This window comes from Apus apus, chromosome 6 (genome assembly GCF_020740795.1).
Source record: "Apus apus isolate bApuApu2 chromosome 6, bApuApu2.pri.cur, whole genome shotgun sequence".
Taxonomy (NCBI): domain Eukaryota; kingdom Metazoa; phylum Chordata; class Aves; order Apodiformes; family Apodidae; genus Apus; species Apus apus.
The window spans coordinates 7194788-7221360 of NC_067287.1; the positions used below are offsets into that span (position 1 = coordinate 7194788).

Below are 26573 nucleotides of genomic sequence, written 5' to 3' on the forward strand. Positions count from 1 at the left end.
AACACTTTCTAGGTTATCCTTATGAGAAAAGGGCCTTAAAGTTTTAAACATGCTTTCACTTAGTTAAGATTTGAGGGTAGTGTCACAAATGCACCATTTTCTATAGAATGGAACTAACTGGATTTTTCCAGCAAAGCCACAAACATCTTTAGGCAACTGCCTGAAAAAAGTGTTACATGGTGTTTGTGGTCCCTCAGTGATGACAGGAATCATCTCTTCAGCAGTTTAAAAGACCAAGTCAGAATAGCTTGATCACTGAGGGATTTTTCAAGTTTATATATACAGCCTTTACAAGAGGACACATTTTAATGTAAAATTCCATAAAGGCAACACAGTCACAACAGGAGGAAACCAAGAATATCAAGGAGGAATCTTAAAAGTACTTACCCAGTCATTAGCCAAGAGCAATGTCTTTTACAGAAGCTAGACAAGAGCTAAATTGGTCTTTGTCCTTCTCATCCCTTTTATCAGAGGAATCTGCTTCAGGTAAACTACAAGAAGCCTGGAAAACAAATTCTGTGACAAGATTTTTTTTTTTTCTCTGAAGAAACTTAACTCTTTATCCTGAAAAACTGTACTTCTGCTTGATACAGCTATAGCTGCATAGGACAAGCCAGCCCCTGACACCCATCCCCTCTAGGCAGTTTTAGGGCCCAAGACACAACTTATCTTTCTCTACTTAATGTAGAGAAATGCTGTTCCTAGGTCAGAGCATGGAAAGATGGTATTTTCAAAGCATTTTGACAAAAAGCATTCTTCCCAAAGAAGTCTGAGAGCCAATAATAAGTTCAGATTTATTGAGTAACATTACTGATACTGCAGCTGGTTTTACATTTCATTTCATCACATAATGCTGATCTTTTGCTGATTCTCACTAGAACACAAAGATCACTGTAAAGCAACATTGGCACCTACAGGTCATGGTGTTTGCATGGTATCTGTGGGGTTCATTTACAGCAGGTGGGAGGATTGTTCTGTCACATCCAAGACACAGCGTGCATTCAAACAGTCTCTGTAAATAGCAGCAGGTTGCTTACAGTGAAATACCTCTACATGTCCATTGACATACAGGATTATATCCTTCCCCATGTGCAACAGCCAAAGCTTCCAAACCTGTCAGTGATCCACTGGAGGTTATCAGCCTTCCTCTCCACTTGCAGCTCCCAATATACTCACTTCTGTTTGAGAGAAGTGTCCAAGATGAAGCTCGTGGACAACTGCTGCAATGTTAGGCCAGTTTAGCATGAACTAGAATGTACTGATAGCTTAAATAAAATTGAAAATATTTTAGCGGTATTTGCAACTTAATGATTAACCAAAAAATACTGGGCTCAATACTAATGATTAACAATAACTACAATTTATTAAAGTTTGCACATTAATTTAATGAGACTAATGTCACTTGATAAAGTCTGATTAAGAACGGTAAAAGCAGCACATGCTGCATGAATTTCAACATGATGTATTTGCATACAGCCCATTTGTGTCTTTTGTTAAACAAGCTAATGCAAAAAAATTATACACTCCTTTGGACAGAGAGGAGATTGCTAAACTTTCTGTCGTCCCCAAAGAGCCAATTAAAACTACCTGTGAAGACATTCCAGACCTCCACCTTAAGAGTCCCCTGCAGGCATCTTTCTTGGCTGCTAATTCAGCTCTGTCACTGGGAAGGTGCCACCCCAGCCCTATTGTCTCCTCACCACAACCAGTCTCTTAAGCCTTAACTTCCCCGAAGGAAAATGAAGAACATTTTGCTTGTGAAGACACACAAGATAACGCAGCGGGTTACATCAGAAGAACGTTGTATCTGCTGAAAAGGCACCTGCAAGTCGAAAATCTTCCTTGGTCAGCACGCTGTACATGCGCTGGGGCAAGGGCTTGGAGTAAGGAGCAGGGCGGGGGACCGTGGTGCGCAGGATCACCTCCCGACCCGTGGGCGGTGGGAAATCTGACACCGCCCCCGGGGTGAGTCTCCGCTCCTCTGAAGAACCCGATCTCCTCAACTGCTCGTCAAGGGGAGGCACCGCGGACACCTTGAATAAGAGCAGAGGAATGATCACAGGCAAGCTGTTTCTTAACATCAGGGTTCAGAATACTTGGCAAAAGGAACCGAGAAAGGTTAGAAATGGTAAACACATCAAAAGGCTTTATGCGTACATGGAGCAAGGCACTAATGGGATGTCAAGAAATAAACTGGACAATCAAACGCAAGAACCCTCGTGTGGATGGTGAAGCTCAGCCTAAGCTCCTGGCTTTTTTGACAGTGTGGGGCAAGGTTTTGACCAGACGAAACGGCTCCTTCTCAAGCAGGCTCTCTCCTCAGCTCTCTGTGGCTACATGAGGCCAAGCCAGACAGCTCTTTGAAAATAACCAGCACCTCTACTGGAGTGTTGACAAAAAGTCACCTTCCTCTTAAAACTCAGACTGCTTCTTTGGTATGTGCTTTCCATGGCCAAAGAGAGGCTTGCTGAAATCACATCACAGAGCAAGCAAGAGGCTGTGCCATCTCCATCCATGCTCATCACCTCAGAGCCAGTAAGCAGCAACACTAAAGCCTGAATGCTGGAAGAAGGGCTGGCATGCTCCCATCAGCCCCATAAACATTCCTGTATTACATACACATATCTATACACCCCCCCACACAATGCACCCTAAGAGGGTCCTCATTTAAGTGTACACACCTCAAGTTTAGACCCACTTCACCCCTGCTCCCCCCCCTCTCCCCTTCCCCCCCCAACTCCCCAGGAGAGGGACCCAGCATTGCTCAGCTAGAGCCACAGGAGAAGTCAGCAAGGACAAGCACCACCTCTTCCCACAAGAGCAGTTCTAGGAAAGCAACAGAGAGGATGTTCCCTGTGCTGCACCTCACACAGCTACACCCGTTCTTCCCCAAACCTCTCTATCCCTGTCCAGAAAGTTCAGCAGTTTCAGTAAGTTCTGGTAACCAGGACTGCAACATTCAGGTACTCCCACCACTACCTCCCCCAAAACTTCTGGCTGTTCAATAAACAAAAAACAGTGAAGCTACAGAGAAGAATATAAAGGTACAGCCACATATTTCAGCATCAGAAAATATTAATGTTCACTTGAATAAATGTGTTTGATTTGGTTTTTTATCTGTTTGGTTTTGGTTTGTTTTTTAAAGATTTCTCTCTCTTTTCACTACCCATCTGTGAATGAGGAAAAACCATTCTGGAAACAAAAAAAATTATTCTTATGCTTAATATGTGAACAACAGTACAAACTAGATCAGGCTGCTGTACTATATATATCTAGCAAAAGGTTCAACTCTATGCAGCTAGGGAAGATGAGTGGGAAACGAGGGACAAAGTTGGTTACCTCATCAGAAGATTCAGTCAGCTTGGAAAGGGATGAGAAAAGAACCAGGGATGAAAGGTAGAAACAAAGGCAAGTCAGAGGTGACTTACAAGAGGTTAGAAGGAGACTGTAGGCTTAAGAGACATCATGCACTCTACTTCCAAGAACATGCATTTGCTACCAGGAATTTCCTGAGGAAACTTGAGAAGATAACCCACCCATTTTACACAACCCACAAAGAAGAGGTCCAGGTTCAAAAGGTAACAAACAAGGAATTCATTCAACTTCTATTAACCAAGCAGTTCTCTACTGAAGTAAGTCACAGCAGGTTAAACATGAGGGGTTTTTTGTAGCAAATTAGCTCCTGTCCCACAAATAAGTCTTAATTAACAGTTACCAGCTCCTAGTAGGAAGCATCTCTAACCTAGATTTAGTTACTGGTGTTTCAAAAGAAACAAAACCCTAGAAGTTTATATACAACTTTATCAGGCATTAAAACTAGAAACTCTTTACTCAGGTTTAAAACATAATGCCCCACTATTAAGAACAGAAATGCACACGCTTACACACACTTACAGGGCACAATCTGAGGCTTTACAGGCAAGTCTGTAAACTAAAATAAATCTGTAAATCTCTTCTCTCATGCAGAGATTTCCAACCAGATTTTCACTAGAGACTAGAAGGGTAAAATAAATACTCTGACACTCGTTTCTCAGTTTAACCATGGTCTGTTTTCAGAATGGTCCTTTTTATGCTGAGTTGCAAAACACAGATTAATATAAAAGCATCTATACCTTAACAGTGTTTAATACCCAATCACAACATTGTTCCAGCAATCATGTCCAAACAGGATTTCAGACTTTAAGATGTACCCTACCTTGCTATTACCACTGTTGTTAAATTTTAGTTAGGTAATTGGATGCCACGAGCAGGTGTAATTGTGACTGCAGTCCAGGAAGTCTGGAAATCAAGACTTTAAAGCTAATTATTACAAAGACTGCGGAAGAGACAATGGGAATATTTACATCACTATAGGCTGGGGAAGGGTTTCCAGAAAACAGGTTCAACACTGGCAGTAAGTAAACTGAATGCAGAGTTGTACTGGAAAAGAACTGAAACTCTTCCTAAGCAGGCTGGTTTCCACAGAAGAAATCTCGAGTATTCCAAGTATAAGCCTCAGTTGCTCCTTCCAAAATCCTGAAGCAACAATGTGTTTCTCAGCACTCCTCCATGAAATATTCAACACACTTGACTGTTCTTGCTGTGATGTTGCATATATTGTGTAACTTGAATAAAGCAGAAATTTGTGCCATAACAGCATTACTGAGGTTACCATTTGAAGGAAATCAAACATCAATGACACCTCTATCTACCCGGTTGGCTTTCAGTGTTACATGGCCCAGGTCATCTGCTCTTTTTCTATCTTGCAAGGTTCCTGTTATTGCCAAAATCATGTTGAACATCACAAAAACACCCCTCAAGCACATTTATGACAATACATGCATATATGCAGACAAAATAGACTGGCATCATATGATAAGTTTTAGCCTGATAGTGCTTAAAGTAGAAGTGTCTGCAGAGCTCTCTTACCCTCTGAGCATTCACGAACAGCTTGTGAATAATGCTGCCAGCAGGTCCTCTTCCTGCACCAATGACTGACACTTCTGGCTGCTCCAGGAGACAGTTAACAAATCTGGTGGTACAAGTTATTGAAAAGGAAAAAGGAATTATTAATTCTCAGCTGTACCCAGTTTGCTAACCTAAAACCAGAACAGTTTCCTGTGAGGAGGTCTCCACCTAGCATTGTTTGTGCAGAGTGAGAACTGGCAGACACTCTCAAGAGTTCTAGAAGTTTAAGGAAAAAAAACCCTGACATTTCTCAGCATCCCACAGAAACTCTATCATCACCTGTTCATCCCTTGACTCCTCTCTCTCTACTCTAAAGACTAAACCCCCTTAGCCTTTCAGCTATATCTGTCCCTCTCCAGACAGCAGCAAGTAGTAAATAACCTGACAGCAGGTAGTCAAGCAGTGAAACATGTCTTGTTTCAGATGGCTCCTGAGTCACATCCTTCCAAACAGTAAGGAGACTAGAATAATACAACTTTGGAAAGTATTTTGTTCTATACTAGTTATGGAAACACTAAATTCCTAGTCCTAATTTTACCTCTACTGTAACAAAGTTCATCAAATGTACCTTTTACATACATGAAAAAAACATAGGAGTTAAATCCCCAGTACTATCAAGATAAAAATAAATCCCATTAAAATAATCTCTATCACATGTCTTGAGAGAGATGGTTACTCAGAAGAACACTGAGGGTGCCCACATATAGTATCTCTAGGTTGCCCAGGGACAGGGAGACCTAATGTTTATAGCTACTAAAATTATTCCTTAGTATTGCTGTATTATCACCACTTCCATCTCTACTGAATTTTTAAACTACAAAAAACTAGCATCAAAGGCAAAAAAAACAAACACAAAACAGGTAGAAAAATAGTAATAATAATTAAAAAAAAGCTCACCTTTGTAGATCTTTCTCCTCCTCATTTTCACATTTTTCTGCCCCAAATTTTGCTTTCAGAGACCTGGCCCTGGCAATGGTAGCTTCCACACCCATAATCTGACCAATGATTTCCTGCAGGAGTTTAATCAAAGTGAAAATTTAACAGATGTTCTTTCAGCACTCCCACAAACAGTGTAAAATTCTATTTTTACTAAGTTTTTTAAGCCAGTATAACAGCCTTACTTCCAACTTCTTGTCCTCTGGATTGGGGAATCGTAGAACTTTACTGGAATGGTATATTATCTGCTTAATAATGTTCTTAACTGAAGATATATCTTCTAGTGCTTCTATTAGAAGGAAAAATAATGAACAAGTTGTAATTATTGCATCACTGTTCACCCTGAAATACCTCAATAACGTATTAAACATTATTTACCTTCTTCCTTTACCTTGAGTACAGCTGCATGGATGATGCAAGGCAAGAGATGCCGTGCAAGGTCAGCTGGTTTCTGAACTGCAAGATAATGAAGCACCTATAACAACAGAAAATGGAATTGATTAGTGATCATAACTGCTTCCCAAAGATAAGGTGAACGACAAAAGATGAGCAGCTACACTGAGGAATTCACAAGAAGGGAGCACTGTTGTAAGACACGATCCAACAGGCCGTTTTATGTGAAGCCTCAGTGATTGCTTACAGGTTAGAATGACACTAGAAAAAACAGTTTAGGAACACTTTTGTTTCCTAACACATAAATACAGATAAAAATCTTTTTTACATACTAATAATTCAAAGTACCACCCAGATTATGACAGCTTGTGAAGTTACACTCCACACGCTAATTATTCTAGATCCTCCAAACACACTCTTGTACAGCACCAAGACTTCCTGATTAACCCTGAGCCACGTACAAACAGTTTAATAAGTCCAAGAATGCAGTGCAGTGATGTTTTAACATTTCAGTCTCGCAGGAGGAAGAAGAAAGGGCTGCTAGAAGCAGTACAGATCAGACTATCAATAGCTTTTTACCTTCTCTGCCTCTCTAGTGTCGTCAAAGAGTCTCTTCTGCCTCCGGGCTGGGATTGGTTTTGCTGTCTCCCAGGCCTCTACCCACATGTTGCTGGGAATCTTCATGCGGGCGCTCAGCTCGCCCTTAATCACTCTGTTCCCCTTCTCATCAACCACTTCCTCTTCAATGTAATCCCGAGGGGAATACCACCTCACAAAATCCTCCAGACAACAGCCAGGATTAGCTGCCTGGAATGCAAAAGAGAGAAACTTTGTGCCTGAAAAATCCTATAAAAATGTAATAGCCTGGGTAGGAAGGCAAGACAGTTTAGTGAGTAGTTTAGTAAGCAGGCCAGAGGCTAGAAGCCAAAACTCAGGGAATTCTGCTCCCAGTCAGCAAACTGTGCACTAGAAGAGGGACCTGGCAGGGTAAGGGGACAAACTAAGTATAAACCAAGCCAATGACAGGGAGCAAAAACCCATACCATCAACAAAAACCAAAGAAAACTTCCTTTTATTCCCCCAAAACAGTACATTCATCACTTATTTCAGGCAAGCTCAAAATTATACTGCCAAGTTCTGTCTGAACTTGATACATGCAAAAAATAGGTATTTTCTCTAAATTTTTAAAGTATAAGCTTATAGCATTAAAGACTAAGATGAAAAACATCCTAAGCCTAAAAGAATCACTGGGCTGCACAAACATGCTTTCAGCACTGACTGCCCATCCTTTAACACTCCAGTAACAAAATTCACTTTTCCTTCTTCCTTTAAAATAAAAAGTATAAATCTCCCCCAAAGAAAAAAAACCTTGATATCTTCATAGATGCAATGTCAACATAAATGAATACATCTATAGGTCTAGAAAAAAAAAAAAGGAAACCCAGCTTTCTATTCAACATACCTATCAGGACTGCATTTCCACTTCAAATTATGGGTTTATATTCTTATTTGGAGTTTACAGATCACTCACACCATAGAAATAAAACTGCTACATATATATAAGTCACTGCTAATAAACATACTGACATGCTCTAACTCTACAGTACATCTCTATCTTTTTACTACGAAGTAGTACTGCAAATTTATCTTTTTCAAATCTATTTTGTGACAGAATTTCCAATCTTTTTAGAGTTTTCAGATCCTTCGATGACAGCAGTGTATGTGCTCTTGGCTCCCCCTGCAGAGCTCAGAAAAGAAATGGAATAAATTAACCAAAACCAAAGCTGGTCCAGTCTCACTTCAATGACCAACTGTACAGGACTTCTAATATTAAGAACTTACCCTTCCTACTAAAACCCCAACAGTTTTCCAATTATACATAAAAATTACGTTCACATTCTCAAAGTCTAAATACAGAACTGTGAATGTGTTCATAGATTTCTTTTTCCTTTACACCAGCTTTACATTTTATCCATTTGGAGTCCAATTGAAGGTGTATTTTACAAAATTAGACACAGTATTTTACAGAATTAGTACAGTTATCAGACACTAAATAAAAGCTACAAAGGAGGGAGACCCATGTAATTTTGATTCAGGACTTAGACGCCGAGTTTTGTTCTGACATGGGCTCATCTGAGTTTTAATTCCCAGTTTATCAATTGTATGTTTTGGGGTTTATTTTCACTCCCACAGACATTGTGAAAATGAACTGGAATACTGCAGCATAATAGGCTGGATAGTCACAGATTCTACCTGCTCTAAGAGTTTTATCAATGGGTTTTTATTTTCAACTTGGAACTATTTCAAAACTGTTGGGTGGATAAAAAAAACCCAAAACTTGTCAGAAAAATCTTCAAAATTTTTCTACACAAGCAAGAGGGATAATTTAATTAAGAACAAAGCAGTCTCACAGAGTTCTTCAAGTAGTAATACCTTAAAAGACTCCATATCTGAGAGCAAGCAGGCACTCTGCATGCGTGCCCGGAGATGAGCACCTTCTGCTGATGTCCCTAGTTTTGCCAGTACCTCAGACTGCTCTTCCAGCAAATCTTCAGTCATAGGTGCTGGTTCCTGTAACATGGAAAAAGACAAGTTTACAAACAGCCTCTCCTAGACTTAGCTCTTCTTAAGGAAGGAGGAGTGGAACTGTCCATGTCACCAAAATTCTTCCTACTTTCTTTGTATTCAAAAGAAAATAATTGTCACTTTCTATTGCTTAAGCAGTTTAGCCTCAAGCTGTGCACCCGAGGAAGACACTAACAAAAAGAAATTAAAAGAAAACAACCTGAGAATGAAGTAACTATATATATTGTTAAAATGCCAAAATCCAGATGAAGTCCAGACTGATACTATTTTGTTAAGATGGATGCAAATCCACTTGAAGCGATAGAGAATTTTTGCCAGTGATACTGTCATCACAAAATTAGGTGACAACACTTTGCCTGGCTACACACATACCTTTTATCGACAGCAAAGCAACATTCAGTAAAAATTTATCTAAAGTACATGAAAAATATCATATTCTTCATGCATGACTGATTAAAACTACTTCCTCTGACACCACTCCTCCTATTTCATCCCCTCTCACTGTGCAAGAATGTCAGATAACATTTCTAGCTGTTCAATGATAAACCAGCTTGAGACAATGACACCAAAAATTGATGGCTAATGGCCTTTTAGTCGTGAGCTGAGAAATGTTTCTGGGGCTGTTTGGTGTTTTTTTAAAAGAAAAAAAGAGGTTCAAAAAGAGGCAGTAAAACTGATCTAGTACTCTGGTCAGTCAGCTATAAATCTCCATGTAGTGGAAGGACCATGGCAGTTCCTAGTTTACAGGAAAGACAGTAAGGTGGGAGTGGAAAATTTCTCAAGAGCTGGACATATAAGAAACCCAAATGTAAGGTAGTTAAGACAGCTTAATTCTTGTTTAAAAAAATGTTTTGGGGTGAAATTTAGTAAGGAGATTCATTTCACATAAAACAAAGAGCACGTGAGATTCCAGTTTAACAGACTCATCAAGTTCTAAAAACGGAAAACAAGGTCTTAGGCCAGAAATACTTAGCAATTTTAACGAGAGATGAGGCTTTAACCTGCAAACAATATACAATTTCACAATCCTAAATATGAGCCATATTGCATGGGATTTGTCTTGTACATCTGGCTCAGCTCTTGCTACCTAACCTGTGTTATTGGAACGTAGAGAGGTTCTCCTGGATGCAGCAGCGTCAGCTTTCCGTGTGGATGCAAACGACCTTCTGGTTTTAAGTTTGCAGGCTCTTTGTTGCCTTCTTTCACTCCTCCTTTCTTTCCATTTTCCTGCCCATTTCCTTTAAGATCTTCTGTGTCACTTAGACATTCAAAAAATTCCTCTTCACTGTCACTCCAAGATTCCCAAGACTTGCCAACTTCTTTTTCCTTATCAGGGTTATCACCAGACGCAGAACCAGGTGAACGATCAGACACGCTCCCCCTTTTCCCCTCATCTCTTGCCTTCTTTCTTTCAATGCAACAATTTAACATCTAACAAGTTAAAGGAAAAGCAAATTATTTAGCAATTACTTCTCTTATGGAAACTATGTCACAGAAAAACTTGGAAAATCACCAAAAAAACATGATTCTAAAAAGATAGCAATTCCATTGAACTTGTTGTTATAACAGAGATTTTCCTAATAAATGAAGTCCAGCCCCCAAAATACATGCAAAACTAAATCTATAATAACAATACATTTAGCTAATAATTGCTACAATTTCGACAGTTTCCTTAGGAGAAGAATTGTTCTTAAATTTGGGATATTTACCTGAAGTTTCTGATGCAGCAAACAGCATCTCAGATCAGGAGGGCCACTAGCTAATCTAACAAAAGGTAGAAGTGTAATCATTATCAATTATAAAGCTGAATCTTTCACATACATGTGGTCTTAAATCCTGAAATCAAAAAGAGGGGCAAATACCCCATTGAACCCACACCCACCATTTCAGCTATGCAGCTCTTCTACAGTCTCAGAAGACAAGCTAGTGACTGAACAAGCCTAGATGTTGAAGTACTTTTATTTCCCAGAGGTCACTTCTGAAGCTAGGAGATCATTCACACTCGTACAAAATTAACAAGCCCTGCATTTCCTCATCAGTTTTTCATTGGGAAGTTAAAAGGGTAACTGTTTAAAAAAAAAAGTAAACACCTTTGAACTTTACTTTTAAACTTCAATGATACAGTAGAGTGATGTCTATAAATTTCAACTTCTGTTTCATCTGCTTTTTCAGCTTCTGTTCTTCTGTTTCATTTGAAAGTACAAACTAGGGAATAAATGGCCAGTCCACCCCATTTAAAAACAAAACAAACAAAAACCCAACAAACAGGACAGGTTTTTGCTCTACACTGATACCTTATCTTGGCAGAACTCTTTTGTTTGATCTGCAACAAGCTCTACTGCAGCAGACATAAGCTGGAAGGGCTGCAATACTTGAGACAGCATTAGCTGCCTGAAAACATGAGCAGGAACTTGGAACAGCTTCCTTACAAAAGTGGCAAAACTACCCCATGAAGCAAAGGTGTTTCCCCCTATAACAGCTCCTTAATTTTTCTAATGATAAAATAGAAGCCAAGCATTTGCATAAGTTTTTTTGTTTGGTTGATTGTTTTTTCCCTCATTGACACAGTGGAGGGCTTTTTAACTTCAGCTTCCCCAAGCATCTCCAAACTTTCAAAGGAGGGCACAGATGCTTCTCCCAGTTCTCTATCCTCTCCTGCTTTAAGCAAGTAGAGTAATAAAAATAGAGATTACCATTAGCAATTTAAAAACCAACCAAACAGTATGTTTCAAAGTCACACTGAACTCACTCTGTTCCTGAAACAAATCATATTTTCTATAATAAAGCAACTAAAAAATAAATCTTACCCTGGAATAAGGTAGTTGTTCTCCCATCTGTAGCGCATTTCTAACACAAATTCTTGCCAAAGATGTGCCACTCCTTTCAGTCCTCCATGGTAGAAGTTTATCATACAAAGACATAAAGCTAGTTTGTATGTCAGACTATCAGAAGGAGCAGATTTAAACTGACTGAAGAGATTCTACATGAGAAATAAAAGAAAGCAGGAAATACAGGAACAATGGCATTTTTTCCAAAACCATACGTTCTCTTTCCTGTTTGTCAATAGTAACTAACATTTTAAGCCTGCACGTATAAGCTACCAAAAATGACAGTCTTTGGAAGAAAAAAAATCAGAAAGAAAAAAAATAAATTAAAAAAAAAAAAAAGCACCTCAAAATTTCTACCTAAAGATTTAACAAAGGTAAGTTCTTCTTTCCAAAAAGTTATCTATTACAAGACATAGGGCGACTACAGAGAAGTCTGTATGAACACACACTCCAAATTGCTTTCTCTCTCTGAATGTCAGTCAGTAAAACTTACATAATCTTCATTCTCTGGAGGAGGATTGTTTCCTGCTGAAGTGCTACTTCTGCTTTCCAATCCATCTGAGAGTTTGTCAGCAGCATCAGGAAATAAGAACTTGAAGAAACAAAAAAAAATATTATCATTCCAAACTTCCATCAGTAAGTTTCTGCTGCTTTTCCCACTTTCTCCATAAAGGTACTGCTGGTTACATACCAGCAATTCCTGTCATTAACACTGTAACCAGAGTTCACCTCCAGTCCACTTACTTTGCACAGACTTGTAACAACTTAGGCTGTCCCAAGAATTCTGCTATAAACTGTAAATCAAATGCAGCAGTGGAAGCATGAAATACCTGTTTTATATGAATTTCATGTGCATAGACAGCTCACTTACCAGAAGAATAGTGTTCAGAACTTCATTGTTTAAAGGTGATTCATCTACACCTCTGTGCTTGCGAATTTTCTTCTTTGCACTGTGAACCATGTTTGTGACTGATAATTTATGGATTGGGACTGGTGCTGGCTCTGTGAGCTTTGACAAAGCATGGGTAATATCAGCAACCTCTACAAAAGAACATAAAATTAATTAGAACAACTCTAAAAAAACCCCGTAAGACTATCTCTCTTCAAAAATTCACCTGTCATATTCAGTCTATCTTGTACTCATTTTTAACACCCTGTTAACTAGAGCGACATCTCTGTGCTGTCAGGTTCCATATCTGATATTCACTGTTCTTAGCAACAAAGATAAGCAGCAGAATGAGGTCACATAGGAATCACAGACTGTCCTTGATTTAATTTACTGAAGACTAGTCTCAGTTGGCTGTACATAGTGCCTGCCACCTACTGTAGAAGTACTGCATACCTGCAGACAGAGAATCAGCAAAAAACCCTGCTGAAGAGCTAGTGTTTAAACCTGATATCAACCAATACACTGTAGGTCACAAAAACTGCTAACCATATGCTAAAGATTTATATAAGTCTTTACAAAAATCCAATATTAATCACTCTATGTATGTACTTACATGGTGTAAGCACAATTCTGTTTCAGAGTCCTCAGCTAAGCAACTCAAATAAAAAGATTGTTTCCAGACTTGCTGCTGATAAACTTCAGAATCTCTCTTTACAATAACATGAATTAATTTTGTCAAAAAGAGGGCAGACAAATTTAAGTGAATAACTAACAGCAGCCAAAAAAAACTCATATTGGCAAACATTTCAAGAAAATTAGAGATAGAGGGCTAAAGAGACTGTATGTCAATCTCTAGGAGTAACACAGATCCTACTTGCACTAACACCTTTTATAGCTAACTAGTGAGCTCTTTCAAAACTAAGACCAAGTATAACCAAAGAAAAGAGACCCCATATTTGGAGTGAAGAAAAGGTAATAAGAGGCAGGCAGGAAGGGAATGTTCACCAAATACAGCAAGAAAAGCCAAAGAGAGGTACAAAGACAGCAAGAAGATGTCAGTGTCCAAACTGCTGGGATAAAGTCTGACCTCTTGGTCAGATAATTTTGGTTAGTTTAGGGTTTTGTTTTGTTGTTTTTTTTCCTTAAAATTGAGAGGATGACAGCAAAGCCTTTCAAGCAGATTAAAGATGCTTTAACCTGGCTGTTAAAACAGGCACTGCACAGTACTTCAAAAAGCTGAAAAAAGTGGAAAAAAAAATACATAAAATTATACAGAAACATCTGTTTGATGCATGCTCAAAACCACTTGTAAAGTCCTGTACACACTAGCTGAATTTTAAACTCTTGCTTTCCAGTGGTAAAAAATGCCCACAACTTTAACAGAGATAACTGTCCTCTGGGGATTTGGGAGCTAAGCTTGCCTGGAATTCATGAGAAATCATTTCATGTAGCACTGTAAGGAGGACACTCCATCTCTCAAGATGCCTGCCTCAGTTTCCCTCTATGATTCAACTGCTTTCTGTCTCTCAATTTCACAGGCCCAGGCCTGGAGTGGAAAGATTCTCACGGGAAAGGAAAGGGCCTAGCAAGCCCCGAGATGGTAACAACCTTGAAAGATACAAACAGAGGCCAAGTTGATGTTCATAACACCAGCTGCTCTCTGGTGTTGAAGAACATAGAGCCCAACCCAGCAACAACTAGACCTGAAATGGAGATAAAGGAAGAACCAACAGATAAACAAAAGAGTTTGCTTGGTGGGAACAGAGCCTTCCTGGGTTTTTCCACTGTTTTCCTTTTATTCTCCAATGAGAGATTTTGGAGGTACAGCTAAATAGTTAAATTACAGCAGTCAGTCCACTTTATTCTATGAAAGCCTGGTCCCAATCCATGATCAGGGGACTTCCCATACACTTTCCCAGGAGGTTGCTGGACTTTCTCCTCTCTAGTGGGGACACCTGCCAGAGAGATTGATTCTTAAGAACTAAGGCCCACCCAGGGACACCAGCTGTGGCCAGGCAAGGATGAGAGATAAGTCCCTTATTGTCTTTATTAGTTAACATTAAGCAGTCTTTCATTGTTAAGTTTTAAATGTTAAGATTGTAAGATCCTTTTAAAGTCAGTAATTAATGTTCTAGGCCTAGTATGAAACCTGGTAATAAGTAAGTTGCCAACTTTTTAATGGTTAACCTTCATTGTTTGATCTAACTACTAGTACTACATTTTACTGCTAATATACCTTTTGCATTCTAACCTTAATTCCTGTACTGATCTCCCAGCTTCCCTACAATTTGACTGTGCTTGTGCTTTCTACTTCAAAAGAGTTAGGACCCCAATGCTGTTTGCAATAAATCTTGTTCTGTGCATTTACATCTCCTCTGCTATCTCACCCCATTCGGGACAAGCACAGACCAGAAAATTCCCAGGAGTATTACAGAAAGTGCCTAAGCATAAACACTGATTGATTCAAAGTCAGGAAAAGGGGCTGAGGAAGGTTAAAATAACACAAAACAATTAAAAACAAGTAACATAAATCAACCAGATTTTAGTTTTACCTCTTCCTTCTTCTTCAAATGCAGACCTCCCAAGTATCTCATCAGTCGACTCCTTCCGACGGCAAAGCTTGAAGAATTCAGTAAGAAAGTCACCTATAAAAGACACAAAGTTTCTGAACAACCACTTAGTTAAAATCTCTGTGAACAACAAGCTAGCTCTCAAAATTATGCCCAAGGGACAGTCAATTTTATCTTTTCATCTGAAAGAACACGATAATTTGCTCCAAAGCACAAATACCTCTAAAGCACATAATGAAAGCTTAGGAAAACTCACACCTAGACAGCTCTCAGTCACCTCTCCAGAGGTTCTGCGTGCAGTTTAATCCATTTCTTCACCCAAAGCAAGATGAAACTTTTCCCCACAAGCTAAAAGGTGAGGAGAGACAATAGTACAGCTCTCCAGGCACACCCAACCTGCCTGTCAGACAGGCTCATTCAACTAAGGAAATGGATAAACGCAGAAAGCACACCATAAAATTTAAAGATTCTAGGAAATCAGTATTTTCCCAGAACACACAGAGTAAATGCTTATTCTCTGAGATCTGGTGAAATGACAGTATCAGTGAAGTTCATGGCACACAGACTCAGAATAACCTAAACCAGAAACGTAAGTTTTGCAAAGCTTCTCTTCTCGAAAAAGAAGCCCAAACTATTGTCCACTCTAAAAAAAAAAAAAAAAGGAGAGTGAGGAACAGGCCTTCAGGTAATCAACAATTCAATCCTAACTTCATGACTTAATAGTTTAAAAACCGTAAGAGAAGATAGGGAATTCTGATGTCTTACCCAATAGACACTGAGGGTTATCTGCTTTTCTGACTCTCACAGACCACTGGGGTGCTTGCATAGGATCCAGATCACTTGAAAAAAAAGTTTCACGCTGTCACTGTAATGCAAGACTTGAGTAGCACACTCTCAATAAATGTAATGTCATAGCCATTTAGGCCATGGAAGTCAGAAAACACACCACGTTACATAGGAGAACGTGACCATTACTCTAATATGCAAGCAAGAGTCTCTGTTCTCAAGCACATACCTAACATGACAACATGAGTTACACATGAGAACAATTCCGTTACAATTAAATTGTCTTCTTTTAAAGTGTATTGATGTTGAAAATGCATTTCTGAACTAAAATAATTAACCACTTTTTTTTCATCTTTTTTATTAAGTATCACTATACACTATTCTTCCTCTCTGTGAGGCTTAGCAGAAAAATCTGGGTTAGTTTTGGGAGAGGGATGTCAGTCAATTGTTTTTTCTTTCCACATACCACTATCATCTTTTTCAAAAAATATGCAGCACACAGAACTTCTGAGTCCAGCATGAGCATGTGCCCAAAAATTGAGGTCTATGTTCTGTTGAGAATGACACAGTAATATTTCTCACACAGAAGTGCATTTCAAAAGGTGTTTTCCCAAATGAGATGTTCTATCAGCTGACCACAGCGTTCCTCAAAATGAGCTCTCTTTCACACACAAAGCCACACACAACATTTTAGATGCCACTAAAATGCAGCAGTTAACAAATAAAGTACACTTCTAGATATATGTAATCCAGACAAAATACTTACGAATAAACATCATTGTCAACAATTATACCTTCTGTTAGGTGAGGCCATGTAGTAGCTAAATGAAGCTCACTGAAACAAAACAAGATTTCAGTCTTTCAGTGCTAGTAGAAAGTGTTCTCTCCATCATAGTTAAAAACTTGAAAGGTATTTATAAGTCCCTCTATGTAGTTTGCAGCCACCTCCAGAAATGTGCATATTTTCCAAAGAGTTTTCTCCCTGCATACGTTCTGTTGGCTATTCTGCAGCACATCACTCAGGACTGCAGTAAACTTGACTGGTGCCTGGCATACAGGACTCTTTCACAATTCCTCTCTCCTTTTGCAGAAATTGTGCATTGTATTTAACAACTTTCATGAATTGCCTACAGCATAAAACACTGTCTAATACATTAAAATGATTCCTAGATTTGCTGAGTGGTGATGGGGTGTTCAGAAGAGGACATTGAGAGATTACAAGAACTCAGTTTACAGACTCTCTCTATTTAAGCCTTCTACAAATGTCAAAGTAAAAGATGAGAGCAAGTCCAGTCCCTGCATGAAGATGCACCATTTTTAAGTTTAACTCCAATCAAGGTACATTTCAACATTATAGTTTCAGAGAGAAACTGAGTACTCCAGAAGTTTATAGTGAAAGATCTATAAGCCAGCACTCTTCACATGATTAGACATTTTTGCAGACTGTCTTATCTGCTATTAGACCATTACTTTTCACATATGTTTCTTATGTACTTGAATAAATAAATCATCTGTTAGGGACATACTAAGTGATAGGCAGGCAAAGCTAACATGAAAATAATGTAACTTCCTTAGTGGAGGACTTGAAGTTCTAAAACAGTGTTCTAAACTCTTATCTTACCTAATGGGATCTTCACAGGCACCAAATGGTAACTTCCCAAACTCAAGGCCTCCAACTTCTCCCCCAACTAGAGCATCTATATCTGAAGACAAATCAATGTTTTCCATATAGAATTAATGGAATATATTAAGCAGCATATCATCTTAATTTCATAGTAAAAAGACTGCAGCATGTAGGATGACCACAGCATAGCTGAACAGCTAAGCAGAGCTATGGAAATGCAATCTTAGCATATAGTCAAAGTAATAGTTTCCAGCAGAAACTGGGAAGTAATCAAGCAACTGAACACTCAAAAAGACAGATGAAATTCTTGTCATCCATGTTGAGGGAAGGTTATTCCCTTCATACAGGCAAAGATAATAGCTATAAAGGCAGCCTTAGAGTCAATGCTGACACAAAAATTTGTAACAGACACAAATTTGCCATAAAAACATTCAGGCAGAAATCAGTTCCAAGCAGAAAAGGGAAACTCCAGAAGAGCAACTCTGCAGGGTGAAAACACAACTACTTCCAAATATTAAAAGAGTGGTATGTTATGTCTTCTGCAGTTAAAGACTTAATCCAATGATCTGGGAGCTTCCCTGTAATCCTGGGTGCTATTAAGATGCCTCCCAGCATCCTCAGTGACTTTCCATGTTATATCCTTCAAATATACAAACCAAAATAGACACCCTTTACTGAACAAAAATTTAAATGGGTAATAATGTAGTGCAATGCCATTATAATAATGCTCTTACAGCATCTGATCCTTAAATGCATCTGACAAACTGTTTACATACAAAACAAGTCATGTATTAGAACAGTTCAAGTATTTTAATAACTTAATTACATAATTTCCTCTTCAGAGAAGATAAACACATTTAAAATCTTTGGTTTTATTTGAGAAGACCTAATTGACTAAGGGTAATAAAGTACAGGTCTAGTTCTTCACAACGAACATAAAAACACAACTGCATGTAGCAACAGAGGTAAAAATGATGTTGTCCATCTCCAGTTTCTGCAGTACACTATGCCACTAGCTCCCATAACCACAATCCTCTAAAAGAGTAGCATCTATTCAAACTGCTTAAATCAAGAGATATGATCAGAGTGATACAAGTCATTTATCACACACCAGGGATCCTGACTCAGTGAATAACTACAGCAAGACAGAGAGGCTACATAAAACATTAACTTCTGTGTTTGAAGAAAGAATAAAAAATAAAATCTCTAGAACGTTTCCCAAGTTCTTTAGGTAAACTTTACCTACAAAGAGAAACTATTTCTTAAAAAAGCACTGATTTTCTCTGATCCTGAAGAAGAGGATTCTCTTTAAATGTATTTTCAACACACCTGACGTACAGAGCACACAGGATCAGCTTCACTACAGACTTCTTCAAAACACACCTTTGCTTACTGTAAGAATCATTTTTTCTTAAGCAAAGGAAAGCCAAACAATTAGATAATGAGACCAAGGTCATACAGGTTCTGGCCCTGTAAGTGTGCCCTAAGTACTTTAACCTTGTTATATAAGATTACTACCCAGGCCATGAATAGAACTTGGGTATTTCAATTGTTTCTCCACCTTGTGCCTAAAATACCACATCACTAATAGGAATGCACGGTAAGAAGAAACTCACCTCTACCTTCTTCCTATAGAGTTATCTACCTTTGAGCCAGGAGAAGTTTCTATTTTTTTTTCGGATGCTACCTATATGTTAATAGGTCTGTTAAAAAAAATCCTTGACACCTAAGGAAGAAAGCATTACCACCAAGCAAACATATGAGATTTCATTGTGAGATTACCAAGTGAGCAAACTCACTCCATTTCTCCTAAACAACATCACTATGGCATAAACTTATCAAGTTTGGTGTTGGTAGTTTAGATATAAGGCTATACATTACTTTTCCCCATCATGCAAGGCTACTGTAATGAATGGCTTCCTCAGAAATTTTCCCTGCTTGGCTTATTTAGCACTGTGCAAACAACAACTACAAAAATCCAAAATTTTACCTCAAGAGAGGTCCATATAATATTTTCTCTTTTTCCCATCATTAATACACTTAAATTCTGAAGCATTAAAATCAGTTATTTTATGGAAATAATTGACAAATACTTCTGTGAAGTATGAGCACCTACTAGAACTTGAACCCAAGAGTTTCCCCATGTAATTCAGGGCAGAATTCTTTACAGATCCAGACAGACACCATTTTCTCTCCAAAACAGATACTACTATTTTACAAGTATCACTATCACTTTAAACACTGAAAAAAAAAAAAAAAAAAAGCATATTTCTAGTCAGAGCACTAACCAAAACACCTGTCACAACTATAAGCCATGATTTCAGAGCTGCCTTAAGCTTGCTAGCCCATCATAAGGAGTGGGATGGTACCCAGTTGTAACTGAAGCCTTTCTCAGTAATGCTGAAAACATTTTAATTCTTCTAGTGAGATACATAAACATTTGCTTTAGTATTTACTGTTTATTTTAGAAGAAGTTATTCAGAGGAAACAAATCTCCTACCTGGTGGCTGCTGTGGCCAGAAATACTGCTGCCAGTCTTGAAGCACATAGGTAAGGCGAATAGCCATGTTAACTGGAGGCAGTGGAGTTAAAGGGCATCCCTTGAAAATATTTGAGAAAAAAATCAATGTAAAGGGCATATCCAATCAAACACCCCAGGCCTTGCACACAAATTAGTTACAATGGTTTGTAGTAGAGCTAATTTTACCAGAACTGCAAGACTCTGAGTATTACGACTAAAGCCAGTGCCCAACAAGACACTCACAGGTAAAAGTAAGCACACAAGCTTTCTAAAATGCACAAGATATTCACATGCTCCATTTAGCTGGTAATTCAGAAGTAATTCTGTCCCAGAAGGTGTTAGGTTTTCATTAGGGGTTTTTTTCCTCAGTGTTTTGATGAGATTCCTGATTACCATTATTAGCTGTGAAGTGTTGCAGTCAGCCATACCATCCATAAGCAAGCACTCCACTCAGAACTCCCACATTTCGTCATGTTCTTCACTCTTCGCTCAGCTACAGAGAGTGACAAAAGTATCAGAAGAAAAAGCTACCCCAACCCTCCCTTCTGAAACAACAGAACAGAGGGCTGTTCCAAGAAGAATGTAAACCAGACATTTTTTCTCACACCAGTGGAAAAAAATGGAAGAAGGTGGTAACACTGAGGAAATAAAACCCATACCAGTTATCCTTCTATTGCTAGATACTGGCAATATCTGGGAAAAGATCTGCTGGTATTGGCAGCACAAGCCTCATCTTGACAGAAAAAAACCCAAACGCTAGAAGACAGAAGTCAACCTACAAGCAACCAAGTAATAAAACACTTATTCTTAATATCAGTTATACACATTCAAATGCACTTACAATCTTGGATTTGAAGATATCCAGTAATCCTGATAAGTGAGTATACTGACTTGGCACTTTGCGAAGATGAACCATTTCAAAGTCAGTTCGAACTCCCGGACCCTGACACTCCCCAACATACGTTCGTCGCCACTTGTGATGTATTTGCACAAAGAGTGGTACCTGGCTACAAAACATTAATGCTTCAGATTATTTAACATGGCATGCTGTCTTGTAGCCTTTAAAACGAGCTAGATATTTTAACATGCTATTCTTTTGGAATCCATTTCCTCCTAGCAGAGCACAGTTTAAAACACTTAACAAGAATGAAAGGAAAATACTGCTAACTTCACCACTAAATGCAGCACCCTGCAAACTGTCATATCACAAGCATATCCTTTACTTCAGTTACCTAAATTTTAGCCTGTTTTTTTGAGGAAGATCAGAGCTGTAACCACACATTGGAACTTCCGAAAGTTGTATTTTGTATACCAGTTATTCCAAAAAAACCCAGTAAAATAATAAAATAGTAAAACAATAAACAGTTAAACAGTAACAAATATAAACAACACACAGAATCAATCTTTTCAAAGCTTCCTTGGGAACTTTTTTTTTTTTTTAATCCTTCTGTAACAATATTGTGGTGCAAATATAACAAACACTGAATGTATTCTGCTAGCAATTTCATCCTTTTTCCTCGCAATAGCAGTCTGCTAGTTTTACCTGCACATGTAAAAAGGTTTATGCTTTGTGCTTTTACCTACCAGCCAGTGTTCCCCAGTGCAATGGAAACGGAACTCAGCAAAAGGTTACATTTGGATTCACTAAGAACCGCGTCGTTATTCGCAGCCGGAGCAATAACCACAAATTCACGTAAGCCGTACCTTCAGATGGAGAGAAGAAAGAGCACGTTTGTTTTTTTAGCAAGCCAGTTGAGACAGATTTTTTAGAAATACTTTAAACTGAATAACCTAATTTTTTCCCCAACAGACTGTGGAATTTGTTATTTTGATGTAGGTGCCTCTTTTAGAGAGGTCAAGGACTGAGCGGGCACGAAATGCTGCAGATTCTCCAATGAGAAACTACTGGAATTTAAGAGCATTCAACCATGGTACCCAAAATAACTTGAGGACTTCCTGGTCTATCAGTCCTGAGTATTAATCAAAACTGTAACTATTTATGCATAAAAACAGTCTCTCTAGAACAATGCTGCAATGTGTTGAGAGACCTGCATCACTAAGAATTTGGGTGGTGTTGTTAAGATGTTGCAGCTTTCCTTCTTAATAAAGCATTGAAATCTTAGAAATATACAAGCCTGGTTAGTCCAGAAATAAAGTATTTTTTTTTGGGGGGGGAAAGATAAGCCCACTATGGTGGCTTTTTCTTTTTCTGTGTCCAGTACAAAGAAAAATTTTACTTAAGCTTTAACTCTTGATGGAAAAAAAACACAAAACAAAACAATCAAGCAATGGTGCCAGCACCAAATATTTTTCAATGGCTATGCTTATTTATACTAAAGATGAGAGGCAGCACACGTACCATCTTACCAGGCAGTGAGCTCTAGGAGGAAAGTCATTGTTCATGCACAGCAAGTCCTGCATAGGCAGAGGAAGGGCATCTGAAGAAAAAAATGGATACATAAGAGCATCAGCATCTCTTCAGCTGGCTTACAATTTACTTCCATTAGCAATGTGTCAAATGCAAAGCACATGAATAGCAGAAATGTCAGATCACACCCCTCAGATCCCAGAAAACTTCACACAGAAACACATCAGTGTGCTGTGAATTCCACATTCTGTAACTGTCTTTTGTCATGTCCATACAGGTAAGGGCAAGAGGACTATTGGCTACCTTCTACCAGTTCTTCTTTCCCCTCTTTGTCACTGGGTTCTTGTACAAGATAATGATGGGTAATGGAAAACCTGAAGTCTGCAAATGAAATTTCATCTGATTTTTCTTCCCATGCTCCTGTGGTATATACACCCTGCATATAAAAAAATAGATTATTTGATCACATACATTTAGATTAGCATTCATAAGCCTTGAAAAGCATACTGACTACATGATCTATCTATTTAGTAATCTTTTTCTACTGCTAAGTATTTATTTTTTAATAGGTAAACATGGATTCATTAAAAAGGAGGAGTAATTCTCAAAGCACTTGATTATAAAGGGAGTTGAATACTAAAATCCATGCTGCCAATAATCATGTTCCTTGCTAGGACCACATATCCCCCTGAGAAGTCTTCAGAATGATATGGCAACAAAGATGCAGATATATCCTCTCATATGAAACTATGCATTTTAAACACATGCACCCACAACTTCGCACAAAGACACAGGTTTCCCACTTGGGATTTTATCTGTAACATTCTACACAAATACTACTTCAATATTTGATTTCAATATGCTTTCACTGACAAATTACTTTGTACCTACCATTTGAAAAACTTCTGTGTGTAAGGATAAGTAATTTTAAAACTAAAACACAGCATAGGGAAGTTTCTAGGAAAAAAGTATCAGTATCACTGTACAGAACTGTATGCTGATGCTAAAAAAAAAAAGCATCTTGGACAACCCTTTGATATGTAAAGGGTGTCTTCTCACTAGACACCAAAAAGAGAGGTCTGGTCTAGAAAAGACATGTAGGAATGCAGCTAAGGCTGAAATCTAGTTAATTAATGTTTTTGTTTTGAATACTCTGTACCTTGACTAAAATCAAGAATCACAAAATTCCTCTAGAAACACAGCAGTAATTCAATCCAGAACAGATGAATTTATCTGCACTGGTATGCAGAGGAGCTCATCAATTTGTGCTGCATTTTACAGGTCTGAGAAAGCACTGTAAAGGCTCTAATTAGACTTTGAAAAAAAAAAAAAAAAGTCTCTCCAACCTATGCAACACACTGAATCACAAGCAAACCTCAACCATACCTAGGTGAGGCGTAACAAAGGCACAAGGCAGGGCAAAAAGAAACTCCCTAAGAATTTAGAACAGATTCAACAATGTTTCCAGATTCAAAGCTTAGAACAAAAAACATCACCAGTCCCCGTATGAAGATCCAACATTACCAGGAAACAGCCTGTTTGGCAGGCAGCACACCAATAAATTTACAGCAACTGTTTGTCAAATCGCCACTTCTGCAAGAAAATTCCCCCATAAAAATAATTACCTGCCACACATAAGAAAGCAGCAATACATGTAAACATCTACACGTGTAGTACTAGCTGGTAATTCTAAAAGAAAATTCAGAAGCAGTAACTGACCTTTTCCAGAGGTTTGCCTGAAGAAATCCCAATAAGTTTCCAGTCATTCAGTACTTCTTCTACTTTTGAAATAAATCTATTAGGGAGGGGAAAAGGCATTAACATTTCCTGAACACTAAGCCTGTACAATAATTCAGCTCCCTAAAAGCAGGCAACATGTTGCCCTACTACGGAATCCGTTTTTTAAAAACCCAAACCAACGAACAACAACAGAAAAACCCAGAAGCATCACAATAAAAAACCACAACTGCTTCCTTGTACAAACAAGACGGTCCTCCCACGCTTACGTTTCAGACCATAGCTACTTTTAGCAGCTAGGAGATTCACAGATACATAAGCCTTTGACACAAAGTTATAAACTAAATTCAGATTTAAAACACAGGGCTTAGAATCGTTGTCACAGACACCATCACTGGGGAACAAAACGCGTATCAGAGAATGACACATTAAGAATACAAACGCATTCTTCACCTCAAGCCTTCCTGCAGGCTGCTCTGCTAACTTCTAAAGGTTTCACCTACGAGACACCCATTTTAACAACCAGGAAGCTACTTAAAAACACACATAAGCCTTCCAGACGTTTATTGCAACCCCTCGCAAACCAGACGCTGATCCGGACGGTTCACCAAGCCCAGGAACCCCCGGGCGACCGCCCCTTCACCCGCTCATGGCTGGCGGCCTGGAGCCTGCGCCGCGGAGACGCGGCGGTAACGCCGGGACGGCCGGGACCGGGCTCCGGGGGTTCGGGGGGCTCCGGGGGCTCGGGGGGCTCCGGGGGATTCGGGGGCTCCCGGTACCGGCCAACACGGCCCCCCGGCTGGCGGGGCCCGCCGCGGCACCGGCACCCGGCTCCCCTCGGCAGAGCCTACCTCTCCCACTCGGAGGCGGTGGTGAAATCCGTGATCTCAAACACCTCGGACTCGGGCTGCCGGGAGAGAGCGGGAGAAGCAGTGAGCGGGGAGCGCGCCCGGGCAGGGCCGGGCCGGGCCGGGCAGGGCAGGGGAGGCAGGAGCGCTCACCTCACTGTCCGCCGCCATCTTGCGCCGCGGGCGGGAAGGCGGGCTGAGGGGGAGGCAGGCGGGCTGAGGGGAAGGCGGGCGGGCTGAGGGGAAGGCGGGCTGGCTGACGGGGAGGCTGAGGGGGAGGCTGAGGGGGAGGCGGGCGCTGCGCAGCCTCCCGCCCCGGCCCCGGCGCTGCCGCCTCAGCGCGGCCCGGCGCCGCCCGCTCCCGCCCGCCGCGGTGGCGGAGCTGCCTCATCCCCGCAGCCCTCCCTCCCCACGCCGTGCTGTGCCGCGCCGGGGCTGCCGAGGAGGCGGCCGCCGGGGCCGTTACCTGACGGCGGTGCGCAGCTTGGGGCGGGGGTTGCCCCCCAGAGATGCTCCGAGAGGCTGAGCAACGTGCTTGACCGGCTGGCGGCCGGTGCTGGTCAGCTGGAGGCCGGTGGTGCCGGCTGCCGGCGGACGGAGCAGAAACGGGCAGCTTGTCCCTCAGCCGGGAGCTGAGGCGTCCCTGGCCCGGCCTGGGAGCGAACGGCCCGTCCCCCCTTGCTCGTGTCCCGGGGGCCGAGTCCTGCTGGGTGTCCAGCAAAACAGTTCCCTTCAACACCCTCTCAGCTCAGCCCGAGCCCGGGTACAGCACTTTTATCCTTCCTTCTCTCCCCCTCCCTCCCCTCCTCTCTCAGGCACAGGCTGCTGCTTCCAAACAAGCGCGCTTGGAGTCTTCTGTTTAAGGCTGCCTGACAAGAGACAACTACTCATGAGTTACCAGGGCTCGAAGCGCTGCCGCTTTTAGCTGAACTCTGTGTGCTGTCCTGGGTCCCCGCCGCTCCTGGGACCGAGCTCCGCCAAGGAACACCCCCCTGCGCGCCGGGCGGGGCAGTTGCCGCGGCAACTTGGTGTCAACTCGGCGGCCTCGTGCGGCAGGAGCTGCCTCAGCCCGCAGGGGAGCCCGCCTCGGTGAGTGCTGCGGGCTCCCCAGCCAGAGAAACGTGTGGAGAATAAAATCAGAGTACGCGTAATGACTGTCTGGATCCCTTCCCGTCCAGCAAAGAAGCACAGCTGGCAGCTGGAAAAGCCCTGCGGCTTGTCTTTGGGTCGCTGTGCCTCTTTCACACTTCACCACTGAAGCACCAGGTAAGATCCTTGTTTAGGCCTCTTTATGGAAACTTTTCAGTTGTTATTTCCAAGGGGGTTTTGGGTATCGCCTCCAAAAATGCAAAATTTGAATAAGTTCACCCTCTGATACGGCTCTTAACAGTCTAATGTAATGCGATAAATATTTTAATTGGACTATCTGGTGTTTAGCATAAGATTGAGAAATCTGTAACTTCTTTTGCACAGTTTATTCGATGGCCTTGGATGACCAGCTGTAGGTCATTCAGTTTTTCTCTACCTGTGTCCTTTCCTG

At 40.3% G+C, this 26573-nt stretch overlaps 1 protein-coding gene across 3 annotated transcripts; it reads right to left on the reverse strand.

The window, feature by feature from the left end:
* Positions 1-768: 768 nt before the first annotated feature.
* On the reverse strand, positions 769-25229 carry RAB3GAP1 (RAB3 GTPase activating protein catalytic subunit 1). Of its 3 annotated transcripts, XM_051622824.1 has the most exons (25): positions 25187-25229; positions 25037-25092; positions 24168-24243; positions 22752-22884; positions 22440-22518; positions 21665-21784; positions 20922-21087; positions 20060-20159; positions 17557-17638; positions 16702-16770; positions 15915-15988; positions 15132-15224; positions 12562-12731; positions 12184-12282; positions 11670-11842; positions 10572-10626; positions 9955-10293; positions 8710-8847; positions 6856-7083; positions 6262-6358; positions 6069-6172; positions 5845-5957; positions 4909-5011; positions 3340-3360; positions 769-2033 (listed from the first exon to the last, which is right to left on the reverse strand). In XM_051622824.1, exons 1-25 carry the CDS (start codon positions 25202-25204, stop codon positions 1791-1793), a joined length of 2949 nt encoding a protein of 982 aa, XP_051478784.1. In that variant the 5' UTR covers positions 25205-25229; the 3' UTR covers positions 769-1790. The 3 variants fall into 3 exon arrangements, with proteins under 3 accessions (XP_051478784.1, XP_051478785.1, XP_051478786.1); XM_051622825.1 differs by lacking the exon at positions 3340-3360; XM_051622826.1 differs by lacking the exons at positions 769-2033; positions 3340-3360; positions 4909-5011; positions 5845-5957 and having other exon boundaries at positions 6088-6172; positions 6275-6358.
* Between the last annotated feature and the right edge of the window lie 1344 nt (positions 25230-26573).

Excerpts from the sequence above, each read along its gene's own strand:
- RAB3GAP1 (XM_051622824.1), bottom strand. Across the intron at positions 22,519-22,751 it reads GAAAGAAGAACTGGTAGAAG|ATGCCCTTCCTCTGCCTATG; the intron begins GTAGCCAATAGT and ends TTTTTTCTTCAG. Across the intron at positions 11,843-12,183 it reads CTCCAGAGAATGAAGATTAT|AATCTCTTCAGTCAGTTTAA; the intron begins GTAAGTTTTACT and ends TTTCTCATGTAG.